The sequence below is a fragment of the Peromyscus maniculatus genome, chromosome 18 (assembly GCF_049852395.1).
Source record: "Peromyscus maniculatus bairdii isolate BWxNUB_F1_BW_parent chromosome 18, HU_Pman_BW_mat_3.1, whole genome shotgun sequence".
NCBI lineage: Eukaryota > Metazoa > Chordata > Mammalia > Rodentia > Cricetidae > Peromyscus > Peromyscus maniculatus.
In genome coordinates, this window is record NC_134869.1 from 25,613,580 (window position 1) to 25,627,260 (window position 13,681).

General features: G+C 39.3%; 2 protein-coding genes across 5 annotated transcripts in view; one reads left to right on the forward strand and one right to left on the reverse strand.

The window, feature by feature from the left end:
- Positions 1–1,081, forward strand: part of Cep290 (centrosomal protein 290) — an 81,785-nt gene extending 80,704 nt beyond the window's left edge. For all 3 annotated transcript variants that reach the window (XM_042263300.2, XM_042263301.2, XM_042263302.2), the window contains one exon: positions 716–1,081. In XM_042263300.2, coding sequence (XP_042119234.2) covers positions 716–943 — 228 coding nt within the window. In that variant the 3' untranslated portion in view covers positions 944–1,081. The remainder of the gene's footprint in view (positions 1–715) is intronic.
- Rlig1 (RNA 5'-phosphate and 3'-OH ligase 1) lies at positions 89–13,679 on the reverse strand. 2 transcript variants are annotated; one of them, XM_006990811.4, is made up of 7 exons: positions 13,400–13,679; positions 9,090–9,207; positions 6,736–6,831; positions 5,790–5,906; positions 4,793–4,990; positions 3,310–3,479; positions 89–1,617 (listed from the first exon to the last, which is right to left on the reverse strand). In XM_006990811.4, the coding sequence occupies exons 1-7, from the start codon at positions 13,487–13,489 to the stop codon at positions 1,429–1,431; spliced, it is 978 nt and encodes a 325-aa protein (XP_006990873.1). In that variant the 5' UTR covers positions 13,490–13,679; the 3' UTR covers positions 89–1,428. The 2 variants fall into 2 exon arrangements, with proteins under 2 accessions (XP_006990873.1, XP_042119244.1); XM_042263310.2 differs by lacking the exon at positions 5,790–5,906 and having other exon boundaries at positions 13,400–13,617.
- Between the last annotated feature and the right edge of the window lie 2 nt (positions 13,680–13,681).

The following is a 13,681-nucleotide window of genomic DNA, read 5'->3' on the forward strand; positions in this document are numbered from 1 at the left end:
TTACCTTAATATTACTAAGTACATAATGTCACTCATGACAACTTTTTATTAAACAGCAGCTAGCAACAACAGAAAAATCAGACAAATAGAAAGGTCTAGAGAATAAATTTATTTTTAAATTATAACAAATGTACAGTTTTTAAATGTTTTAATTTGTAGGTCATGTTGGAAACAGTGTTTCTAAGTACCTTTTGGAATTATGTCCAGGGATCTTTCCCTTAAAACATTTCTGTGCTCTACCTTAAGACCCAGAAGCACAAGAGTCTGGAAGTGAGCCCTGCCTCATCACTGGGTAGTGAAAACAGCCGTTCATGGACACATTCTCTTCACCGGGTGCTTGACTTTTACAAGTCCCGGGATTCCCATAAACATTATTTATAAAAGTAAAAAAGTTAGAACTGTAAAGAAAATACTGAAAACTCTGAAGACAGGAACTTCAGTGTAGTGAAGAGAAGAGTCCCTTTTGTTTGCCTCACTGAGACTATCTGATGCAGTTCAGAGAAAGATTCTATCCCAAAGCTATGGAAGCACTCATAAACTTCAGCCAGAGATGGCCACTGCTAAGTTATTGATGTGGTACAATGGAACCTTATTAACAAAAGTCTTAAATACTTTTCTTGATATTTTACTGTTTGTGTTATTTGGGTTTTCATGTTTGTAATCAAAGCTCCTAAATGGCAAGCCAAAAATATGTATTTCTACATGTGACTTTCAGGAGGAAATTAAAAAGCTGAAAAAAGAACTGGAAAATTTTGATCCTTCATTTTTTGAAGAAATTGAAGACCTGAAGTACAATTATAAGGAAGAAGTGAAAAAAAATATTCTATTAGAAGAGAAGTTACAAAAACTTTCCGAACAATTTGGATTTGAATTACCTAGCCCTGTTGAAGCTTCTGAACAGACAGAAGACAGAGAAAGTCCTAATAGTTTCCCTATTTATTAAAGACCACATTTAACTGTAGATTTAAAACTATTTTATAAGTTTAAAAGTTTCAGCTGGAAATCAAGAAGTCTCTGAACTATAGAATTCATCTCAAAATACTGTATTTTTGCTTAAAAATAAAATCATATTTAGTTTTAACTTGGTAGAAAAGTATATTTTTGAAAACATGAATAATTTATGACTGTATAGTGCACAATGAGCTATGATAGATATCCCTATTTTTATAATGTCTTAAATTTTCTAAAAGCATAAAGGTAAGCTTAACAATTTTACCATTTAAAATGGAAGTTTCAGATGGAATTATTTTATATTTATTTTTGTGTTAAGATATTCAAATCCCATGGTTTCTTTAAATACAGATACATAAATGTTTAGAATTTATACATATTTTGTCAAATACCTAGCAAAATTAAATAGACCCTTGAGTTATTTTAACCTCTGTAAAATAGCAGACTGTTTGCAATAATTCTAACTATATTTCCATTTTATACATCAAGTATTATATCTTTAAGCCTATCAAATTTCTGTTTATCTAATTTTGAAAACCGATTAAACAAACCCTCACTATCAAATGCACAGTCATACTTGTTCAGATTCATGTTAATAATAACTGGTTTGGAATTCATGTAAGTATCTGGAAGTGGCCAGCATAAACCAAGATGATGGCGATGGACCTATAAGAAGGAAAAAGTGGTGTCAGCTTTAGTCTGTAAATAGCATCGTAATTTACTTGTAAATACTTACTTTGGGTGCCTGCTACCTGCCAGGTACAATGCAAGGATCTACCTTAAATTACTCTTATTTTAACTCAATGCCATAGTTGTTCTCTGACATAGTGCTGGCTATCTTTCCCATTAGAATATGAGCTTCCTGAAGGCAGAGAAATTATTTTGTTCACTCTTCCAGTACCTTAAAAATGCCAGGAACATAATCAAGGGCTCCTCCAAAATTTAATGGATATAAGTGTCTTGGTGAATACAAGAAGAGAAATCTGTGAACCAGAATCTAGTATTACCAAAGGGAATATTAATGGTAGAATGGCAGGGGAGTCTGGGATTCCAGTTGGTTAGGACATTGTTGGGTAGCTGTTTCCTCCACACGAAAACATCCTCTCTGGAGGAAGGTTCTTAAGACTCAGAAGGAAGCAAACCTTCACAAGTCTCAGGAAGATCCCCGAAGCTTTGAAGAGTCCCAAGACACTGCAAGGGTACAAGAACACTAACAATCGCTGGAGAGAAGGTTCTCCTTTCACCAAAGGTGCTGCCAGCCCCCTGCAAGTCGTGCAGGGAGTCCCCAGGAGGCCGCCTTTGTGAGTCATCACTGAAGCCAGGAGGGCTTCTGATTGATGCTGCTGCCTCTGGGTCTGCCATGCTCCTTGTAAGCAGCTCCTCACCCACATCCTGAAAGTAACCCCAGTAAAGTCACTGGCTCACTGAGCTCCACTTGGATGGAATCCTTTCTTAGGTCTGTCCTCAGCACGTTATCTGTGGCAAATGAATGTTCCTGTCTCCCCAGGAGTATACAGTCACACAATACACACAATTATGTTTTCAAAGATGCTAATGGAAAGCAGTTACAGGAAGTTAAGAAGGGCCTGTACCATGGAAAGTCTTAACGTACCTACACAGCATTATGCAGGACGTAATGCCATTCATTTGTGAAGAATCAACACGATGGGGTTAAAATTGAAAGATGAAGGTTTTAGGGACCACAATATAGTAATAATTCAAGCAAGACTCTTGGCCTAAATTAAAATTAGCGCCTGGTTGAGTGTAAAGAACAGACTTTTCAAGAACTGATAACAACCAGATGCATGAAGCAATGGGGAGAGAGCTTACTAACAATGAATCCAGGTTTCTAAGTTCAGGGAACAATGTGGAGCTAGGAGTGAGAAGAACAGATTCAGTTTGGAACATTATGAATTTCCTATACCAGTGAGAAATCAAGCAGACATGTCAGTCTAGGGAAAAGGGCACAAAGCAGAAGATCATTCATTCTGTGTCAGCTGCTGCTTGGCATGTTTTTTACTCCGCAAACTCCCTAATAAGTTAGTTTAGGAAGTGCCGAGTTAAAATAGGCACAGCATGTCTCAGAGAACACAGTGTGCCACATGAGCTCCCCGGAGGGGAGTGTGTTATCACTTTAACTCGGAAGCACATCCAGTAGAGCCAGTGCCCAGCCAGACACCGCCATCTGTGGACTGTGCACTCTGACACTGCCCTAAGCTCAATTCTGTTTTAGCCTATAAAAATTAGAGGAGTTACACTAACTGCATGCCAAAAATTAATAAAAATCCATCCGGAGAATCTGAGCGTCACATCGTTCTGTGAAGAACGGAATCCCAAGCAAGCTGTTTCTGTCATTACCTTAAGTAAACAGCCATCACCACAGTGCCACACGATCCCTTCGATTTTCCCCTCTCTGCAGTCTTCAAACCAGGACAGCAAGTCATTGTGCTTCAGCGCGGGCACATTTCTTACTTGGAAGGCTCCGTGGGGTATAAGAAAGTGCAATGGATATTTCTTGCTTCCTAGCCCTAAATGGTAAAACTTGCCATTAACCATTTTCAATCATATTCTTTTCAGAAAGAGAAAATGTCTAAGTGTCTAAACATTTAAGAGTAATGTTAACAAAAAGTTTGATTTTCTGTAAAGAATAATCCAAAGTGCATTTCGTCCTGTTCTCACTCAAGTGACACTTCTTCCCAAACCTCTAAGTTGTACTTTCATGTACTCTCTACACTGGGACTTGGCACACTGACCTGTGGACCAAGTCCAGACAGACACCTATTGTAAGTGGTTTCAATGGAATGCAGCCTTATCCATTCATGTAAGTACTACTGATAGTCCATTTCAAAATTATGGTTAACAAAGCTGAAAATACAGGCTATTGAACATTTTTACAGAGAAAACTTGCTAGCATGTGCTATATCATTAGCTACATTCTGCTATTATTCAGTGTTTACCTAATAACATCTTTGATTCTGTATGTAAACTTAATACCCATCAATCAACCTACTTAAATGTGTGTATGTGTGTTCACATACATGTTTCTGTGGAGCAGAGGTGTGTGCATGTTCGTGCAACTGCACTGTGGAGACAGGAAGGAGGTCAACACTGAGTATCTTGTTCAGTTGCTTTCCACCTTATATTTTGAAAAAGGGTGTGTGTCTCACTATACTTGAAGCTCAATGATTAGGCTACATTGTCTGCCCTGCAAGGCCCAGATAGCCTCCTATCTATGCCTCTCTGGCTCTTGGCCTGGCACACACCACTGTCACTCAGCTTTTAACAAGGGTGTTAGGGATCTGAACTTTATGGACTGGGCTACCTCCCTACACCTTCAATCCGCTTTTGATCTCTCTACAATTATTACAGCTTCAGAGTCCTTATTCTATTTTATGATTCTCCTTTCAATTCTGTACTCCAGAATGCCACTGATTTACTCAATTCATTATGGTATAAATTCTGATGCTTTATACAGTATCTGTTGCCAAGTCTTACTTACTCTTGCCTATATTTATTAATGCTAAAGTAATGACCTAACAGCACAGTGCATTTTCACCCAACTAACTCACCTAAAACTTATACAGCAATAAAAAGCTACATCTCAGTTAATTGCGTTTCATGCACAGTTGTTAAAGCTACCACAGGGAAGGATAATAGGATAAAGTCAGCTTTTTGCATTATTAAATCATAATGATTAGCCATGCATAAAATTTCTCTTGAGCCGAAGATGTGCAGAAAAGGATATGCTCCTAGGCAGTGGATGCACATGCATTAGTTGCTGCTTCAGTATGTTTCTCAAGTTGACCTTAGGAAGTTCTCTTTCGAAAACATCTTCCCTTACCGTATGGGTTCCCATTGATATTTGTTCCTATCAGCTCCAGGGTTTGCTCTAAAAGCTCTGACAGGGGCACGGCACTGATTTCCAAAAGTCCAGGCTTGTCGGGATCATGCCGTAGTACCAGGGCAATTCCAAACTCGTAGTTCACTACAGACGAATGCCAGCAGTACTGTTTGCTGTTCTTTTCCACGGGCACCCAACCTGGTATTTCAAGAAAAGTTACTTCTATCACATGGGTTCTATTACAAGATATAGGCATTTATTTATTTGTTACTAATACTCTTTATTTTCTAGATTCCCTATCGTACAGACACTTAAAATCCGTGGGAAAGCTAACAATTTTACTATTTTTCTTGATAATCATAAAGGGTTCATTTGCTTATTCTGTAGGGGTATTACTATGAATTAAACATATTCTTCAAAAAAAATCATCTTGGTTCAGGAGCAACTGAGCACTATACTAAGATAGCATTAAACTTCTTCTTCTTCTTCTTTTTTTTTTTTTAAATTTTATTTTAGTATCTTTTCTAACTGGTCACTCTCGCTCCTGCCTGGTATTGTCATGGTTTTTCATTTAATAAACTGAGGTCTCTGCAGCACCCTTCCAGTGTCAAAGATAACAAATATATACAGTAAGCGCTCCACAGTTCCTGTCATTGTCCCAATCATGCTGAACAATTTATCAGTTCCCTATTTGCTGTTACTGTTTTTACTCTTATTGCTAGAATAAGTTCCCTCAATACAGAAAACTTGCTGCAAATGAAAGAAACAGGCCACTCTGAGCAAACATCTTACAAAATACGCTCATCCTTGAGAAAGATTCAAACCAGAAAGGGCATTGCTTCCTATGTCTTTGATATAAACTGTTAAGACTTTTCAATACACTTGATTCAGAAATTTCCACTATAAATAAGATGAAAAGCTAGATTAAAACGAATGTCTGACTGGGCTTGTTTGTTTGTTTGTTTCTTACACTGAACACAAAATGGTTATGTGATACCAGGAATGTGTCCGTTTTCATCAGGTACTGGTTTCCCATTCTGTTGTTCTATTTCCTTTGCTGGTATCCAACACTCTGGGACAGGTTTGAAATCTTCCTCGGTGTTCCAAAGAAACTCTACAGAGAGTCAGTCAATTTTACGCTGTTACTTTAAGACATCACATACAGAACAGATGCAAAGTGGAAGTAGGAAACACATCACTCTCATATGTGGAAGGTACTCTCTACTATCACTGCAGTGTGGTTACGCTCCAAATTAGGGTACTAACACTGGAAATTTTCAACTTTCACTACACTACCACTTAAACACATTGCAATCTAAAGTAGCCAACATTTTCTGAGGATTTGTGAGTTTTTAATTTCTTCATTTTTTGGGTGTTTCGAGATAGGGTTTCTCTGTGTAATAGTCTTGGCTGTCCTGGATCTCACTCTGTAGACCAGGTTGGCCTCGAACTCTGAGATCTACCCGCCTCTGCCTCCTGAATGAGATTTATGAGTTTTAATATAATCTCTATACAATACTATATATATATATATATATATATATATATATATGTTACATATATGAGTATAAATAGGTAATAAGTATATATGTATAATATAGGCATCAATGCAGTAATAAAATATTATCCTTTGATAGTTATAACACAACTCAGTAAATTATTTTTCTCATGTAAACCAAATGAAAATGTATCTCTTACTATAACACTATGTTTAAACAGAATAGATTGATACTATAAAGAAGTTACAGAAAGGTTGGAAAAATGGTTTTCAGTATTTGTATAGGTGTGTAGAGGGTGTGTGTGGGAGGGGGGCTCTGTGCCAATGTTTTATCCCTAAAAGTGAATTTTCCTCAAGATAGATAGATCTAGAGAGAGAAAGAAGAACCATAGCAATAAACCACAAATTTCAACTGTATGAAAAGTTTGAAAAAAAACCCACTAACCTTTTGAGCTTTCTTTTGAATGTAGAAATTTTTTAAATCTTTTGTCAGCCTGCTTGTTAGGTTTTCTATCTAGTCGAGCCCAAAGGTATGGCTGACCTAAAACCACAGTAATAAAAGGGAAAGTCAAGAGGAAACAAACTTCATCTTGCAAGATATTTCAGAGGAAAAGAACCAATAAACAGTAGTTTGCTCTGTAAGAAGACCAACCCTGAAGGACAAAGGAAATACAAGATGACCTACAAGTCAGCATCCTAGTGTGTGAGGGCGTACTTTGTTAAATGACCATTGTGAGAAAAATGCATGCTCCTTTTATCAGAATGGTCCACGGTCCTTCCCTACATTCTCCAAATGAGAGCAGAACCAGGTGGCTGTGTTCACACATCCCCTGAATATCACACTGCAATGTGGGGTCAATTCTGGCAGATATGAAATCAAGGTGACCTGTCTGGCATGGCCAGGTCATTAGGCACACTGATGACGAGGGCTTCCTGTAACCCTGGGGGGGAGCGTAGTCTCAGGGCACTGTGCCAATATTCTGTATTGCTAAAAGTGAGACTTCTGGATTGCATCTGGTTTCAGTGAGACTCCTGGTTAGCTTGCTCTTGCCACTGCTTACTAAACGGGAAGATGCCTACAGGACAAGCAAAAGCAGAGTGTCCCCCATCTAAGACTCCACCTTGAGTTCCTGATTCTGAAGTGTGACCTGAACACAGCAGGACAAAATACAGATTTTCCTTGGCATCATCCCTGTTGCTCTGTGACAACCTTGCTTCTGAAATCCTTGTTTTATTATGTATTTATCCATTTGTTATCTTTGGTCCTGTGAGCATTCTTGAGCAGTAAAGTTCCAACACTCTAATTGCTCCCATCATGCACCTCACACATGATACACACTAAAGATTTTTTAATATAAGAGCCTGATAAATCTTACTCAAATATAAGGGTCAAAGATTTATAAAATTTTTAATTATACTATAATACTATGACTAGCTATGCATATACATAATATAAAGAACTAGATTAAAATTATATTGTTTCTGGTTAAATACTTTTTTCTTTTTATTGGTAAACATATAAAATGGATTCCACTCATATCCATTAGCTATCACCAAATAATAGTAATAGTAGTAATAGTCCTACTAGGTATATGGACAAATTGCAACATCTGGAAGCCAGACCTTCTGTGTGACCATTATGGAAAATGTATGATGGGTACTCAAATTTTCTAAATTAGAATTAACATATGATCTAGTAATCCCATGTACAGGTTCATAACTCCCCAAAATACTGGAGACTAATTTAGCATATTAATTGTATTATCCACGATGGCATAAAGGTTGGAGCAACCTAAATGCCTATCAGTGACTGAATGGATGAACAAAATGTGCTATGTACATATTAAGCAATTTAAGAAAAAATGTGTGCAATCTGATATACTCTAACATGGTAAAATACTGAACTAAACAAGTAACCCAGTCATAAAGAGACAAATATCTTTTGAGTCCATTTACTTGAGTTACCTATAGTTAGAAAGTAGAATCAACTAAGGCCTAAGAGATGGGCTCTGTGGAGGTAGGGTGTATGAGGGGGTTCCCAACAAGCTGTTTTAATTCTAGAGATGAGTGGGGATGATATCACTACAGCCATGTGAATGTCCTTAATGCTGCTGAGTTACATATCATTGTAAAGTACAGTTATAATGGCAATTTTTTATCTTATCACAAGTTGAAAGTTTTTAAAGTGCATTTCAGGATATTTCTTGACACTAAGAAATAAATCGAGCTCATTTATCTATTTTTGTTACCAGAACTGAGAGTCAATCTCACCGTTCATTAGTAATTACAAACAATAGTTTTCTTTTCAGTGTGCCTTTTTCCCTTAATATCATCAATGTGAACTTCTCTTTCAAAGTGTGTAACTGACCAGAGACCTGGCCAATGTTAATGAAAGCACTGGAAGCTTAGGGTGTTAGAATAAGAACAAGTTCCAGGGCTGGACAAACCCAGGTCCTGTCACTGTTCAGCCATTCATTAACTGAATGGTCTTAGACAAATTACTAAACCTGGCTGAGACTCAGTTTCCTCATTAGGGATACAGAAATGTTTATTATGCAAATGAGGGAACATACAAGACCTATCTATTAGGCTGCCTAGCCTTTCATGGGAATTTCAAGTTAATGTTAGTCACCAGTCTTTCTTTCCCCAAGAGACATAAATACAACCACTGTGATTTTTCACTCAACTACTACAGTTAGGTTTTAATAGTTCATGAAGAGTAAATACCCATCCTAGATGTACAGGATTTAAACAATGATTAAGATAATACTTTTAGTAAACGTGATAGTTGTATTTTACCTTTGTAGTTAGTAACATAACAACATGTTCCATCCACTTTTTCTGTTGCAATGGCACTGTATACATCTGCATCTAACGCCTTTTCACTTAGAGTTTCAGTTGCCAAAACTTTAAATGGCTTAAAAAGAGAAAGAGAAAACAAACAAACAAACAAATGTGTAAGACACACAGCCTCTGCCTTCACACACAGGCTCACCTGAACTGTGCCTACTTTCATGAGTTCTAAACAACTGTCTCCCAAGACTCACTGTGCAGCCCAGGTCGGCCTTGAACTCATCATCCTTTTGCTTTAGCCTCTAGTTCCCAGATTCCCCTCCTGTCCTGCCACACCAGCTCTGCAACTCTTTGTAATGTGATCACAGTAAAATTTGATTTTCCATGCAGACTCTTATTTACATGCTTCTCATCCATCACAAAGAAACCAGGAATCATGTCCTATGCTGTTTCATCCTCAGCACGGGTTCAACATGCACAATCCTATTGTGATTATTCTCTAAACGCAATAAGCACCGTTTGTGACACTGGAAATACAGAGAAGTGCCCACCTTTAGTGAAACCTACACTTTGGAGGGCTATGACACAAATAAGATGCATAACAGTATTACACTGATGAGTTCTGAAGAGGAAAACCAGAAAGAATGGCGCAGGGAAGCCCTCTGAGGAGGCGACATCTGAGCAGATTTGACACATCAGGAGAAAAGGCCCACAGTCAGGACATTCTGTGTCTGAAGAATGCAAGTCAGCCTCTGTGTTTGGGACAGAGTGCAGGGAAAATCACATGCTTACTTCATTCCAGAGTGTTCCTGGGGTTTCAGCACATGGATTCACCAATCACAATTCTCCAAGACTTAAGTCTACACTTCAATGAGATCCTTACAAAATTGACTTTTTCAAATCACACTTGGTTCTTAGTTGTAGGAAGAGTCTCGCGATGTCCTCTGTCTTGGGCCATGTTTTCAGAAAGAGAAGATGAAGACGACTCCTATTTTTAGTTTTGAAAAGACTCTCTTGCAAACTGAAATCCACATGCTTACTTGAAGATGTCCTGTTGCTGCAGGGCTTCTCTCCAGGTTCCCCAAGCCCCGCAGTCCCACAATCCACTTATAAAATAATCACTCAGACGCTTATATCACTTATAAACTGTATGGCTGTGGCAGGCTTCTTGCTAACTGTTCTTTTATCTTAAATTAACCCATTTTTATAAATCTATACCTTGCCACGTGGCTGGTGGCTTACCAGAGTCTTTACATGCTGCTTGTCCTGGCGGTGACTGCAGTGTCTCCCCCCTCAGCCTTCCACTTCCCAGAATTCTCCTCTCTCCTTGTCCCACCTACTTCCTGCCTGGCAACCTACTTCCTGCCTGGTCACTGGCCATCAGTGTTTTATTTATATAGAGCAATATCCACAGCAATGTCCATCTTAAAAATCTCTGTGGCTACCCATTCTACAATGTTGCTGAATCTTCTTTATGAAATACATTTGCCTAGTATGCAGGCCATCTTTAAAGGACCAAGACCCACTGCCATTGCCTGCTGGGTGAAACTTCCAGTAACTATTACGGTAAGTCTACCCCAGGTGATCAAAGATGGTTCACCATACTCCTGGGACTGAAACACTCGGTTCTGTTCCTGGCGAAATACGTACTCAACATCTGAGGCCGATTGTGGTTTCTATTTCGACCGCTCCCAGGTTCCGCTGTTGAAAACTACCAACAATCACCTGCCTGCTGTTTCCCTCCAATTTTTACTTGCTTTGTCTGGTATTCCCTTCTTGTTCTGTTCATCTTTACCAACAATTAGCTGTTTACAAGTTTCATTTATAACCTTGCTACTGTCAGGAAGAAAATAAAGCATCGAGGCTGGAAGAAAAGGCTGCTTTTGAGATTCTTACAACTTTTTAGCTATAATTTTTGGTTTCTGAGAGACACTACTATTTTATGGTCTGAATTTAAACTTTACAAAATAATTATAATAAATACTAATAAAAAAACACTGTACAAAACAAAGGGGAAATGGTGGTTCAGACAAAATTAGGCACTAGGATACTATACTCATTTCATTACTGATTTACTACTTTGTGTGAGGTATATGTATGTATATGTGTGTGAACATGTGTGTGTAAATACATGCCTTTATGCGTGCATGTGAAAGACAGAGGTCACTGGATGTACTCAATCGTTCACCTCATTTTCAGAGACAATAGTCTCTCACTGAGCTTGAACTTAGAGGTTCTGGTAGGTAAGCTCTAGGGCTCTTGTGTCCCCCTCTACCACTCTTGAGATTACAGAGATGTGGCTGCTGGGGATCTGAACTCAGGTCCTCAGGCCTGTGTAGCAGGTTCACGATATTCTACTTCAGGATCGACTTCTCATCCATATATGATACTGGTACCAAGAGGTATCATTTTAAGCCACCGTGGCAAAACAGTAATCTAACAGCATGTGTGTGTGTGTGTGTGTGTACATTTTTAAATTTATAAAAGTGCGAGTATTACTATGACCATGGAGTTGTTAATGAGTGTGAAATGTTCTTACACAAGGATCATTCTTTACTACTGTCTGCTAGTTACATGGACAAAGGATGACACAAGATTCTGAAGGGCATCGTAACTTCTCCTTCACCTGTGACCAAACACTTTATTACTGCAAAAGCAAGAACATTTGTGTATGAAAACAGGGAACAAAGATCGATTGGCTGGTGTGCAATTTCTGGATACAGCCAATCAAGGGATGACTCAGCTGATCAGTTTTATTAAGATCTACTGGACAACACTGACGGCGATTTATGCAGAGTGGATAGCCTGAGAAAAACCTTAATGCACAGGAGTGTACTCAATATGTTCACAAGATGAAAGATGTTGCGAAAACAAGAACTCAACATTAAGATTTTAAAATAGACTAGGCCTAATTAATAAGAGATTCTGGACTATAATTATTTGGACGCTATGCTGTAAACACTGCTGTTAAGATAGTTTTAACTGCAGAGGTGAGAGGGTTTTTTTTTCCCCTAGTATATAATACTTTTAAAATTATGCCCCACCCCCAATATTCAAAGTGGAGAATCATAATTAAAATGAACCATCAAGGATGACAATGTTTTAGAGTACTTGAATTTATTCTGACTTTTGTTCCAAATAGCCAGCAATACAGACACTGAGTACTCATCTTAAGGCTTTACTAGAAAATATAGTGAAACTCACTCTGGGTGTCAGGTACAATGTATTAAGTAGTACCGTAAACAGCATCAGGACATTTTAAGTGTAGTAACAATTGTAGGAGAAAGGAATATGAAAAGATCAGTTAAAAGTAAAAGGTAAGACAACATCAAGTTGATGGAAAACTATCAGGAGGACTCTCAGAGTCCTTTTAATTGAAATTTGACAAATACTAATTCATGTGTCAGTTCCTAGCAGCAGGGACTACAAGATAACAGGGCATCTTGTCTTAAAGGCCATTTAATCTAAAAAACAAGAAAGGGGGCCCTGAGGGAGGGAAAATGGGGCTCTTAAAGAGAGGCAGTATTAGAGTACAAAAGTGAAAGAGGTGATGGTGTGTGTCCGGGGAGGGGGGGCGCAAACTGGAGACATGGAGGGAGACCGTGAAGGGAACAACACAAATTATGTATGAGAATGCCACTTTGCATGCTAATTAAACAAACAAACAAAACCCACAAGAACAACAAGACCAGAAGGCCAATGATACAGTAGTAACGATGAAAGAGTGGAAATGATTGAAATGGACACAATGTGTCTGAGCTAAGGGGTTAAGAACTTCGCTACATATCAAAGAACCACACTGAAATAAGCTATCTATGAATTAATTCCCTTACGTTCACTCAAGGCTCAGTCTCTGTAAAACACACAAGATGACTAGAAAACCTTAGGACGGGAGCTCAAAAGTTAGAATTGAGCAAGACATGGCACTACTCTGATTTTAGTGACCTCGTTAGCCTAGCTGTCAACAGGGCCATGGGTTCCTAGGACACCCCAAGTAAACAGTGCCTTCTCATCAGACTCTTGGTCGACAGTCGTTCCAAGTTAGACACATCTCGCTACTCAGGTTTTTCACATTAACTGCGATGTGGGTTTTCAGACCTGTCAGAGCAAGTTTGAATCACCTGATCAGGGAGTGGAACATTAAAAAAAAAGGAATCTCTCCCACACTCCTTACAACGAAGAAGGTCGAAGAAGCTGGAGCTCCGAGCACAAGAGAACTTCACCCAAACCTCCCCGGGAAAACCTGGAGGGCCCCCTCCCGGGCCGCGGCTCAGCGTTGGAGGAGCTGCCGCCCAGCAGCTCACGCCGCCGGGTACCTGATGCTCCCGCTTGGCCGAGGGCTCGGCTTTCACTTCCGTCACAAACACGCAGGGCATCTTCCGCTGCACCGAGCCCAGGCGCCTCATGGTGCCCACGCCCACCGTGTCTCCACAGCGCTGGGTCCAGGGCGGAGGAAGCCCTGCAGCAGCAACCGGCCCGGGAAACGATCTCGGTGCTGCCTGGGGATCCAAATTGCGGCGCCAAGCTCCACCCCGACGAGGGGCGGGGACGCACGCCCGGAAGCGACCGCCTATTTGCGGGGCATTCTGGGAGTTGTA

What these genes read in the sequence shown, in the direction of transcription:
- Rlig1 (XM_006990811.4), bottom strand. Translation starts at nt 13,489, where the DNA reads ATGAGGCGCCTGGGCTCGGTGCAGCGGAAGATGCCCTGCGTGTTTGTG. An exon ending in TTCAAAAGAAAGCTCAAAAG is followed by an intron (nt 5,907 to 6,735) that starts GTTAGTGGGTTT and finishes GACTCTCTGTAG; the next exon opens with AGTTTCTTTGGAACACCGAG. An exon ending in GTGATGGCTGTTTACTTAAG is followed by an intron (nt 1,618 to 3,309) that starts GTAATGACAGAA and finishes TCCTTCTTATAG; the next exon opens with GTCCATCGCCATCATCTTGG.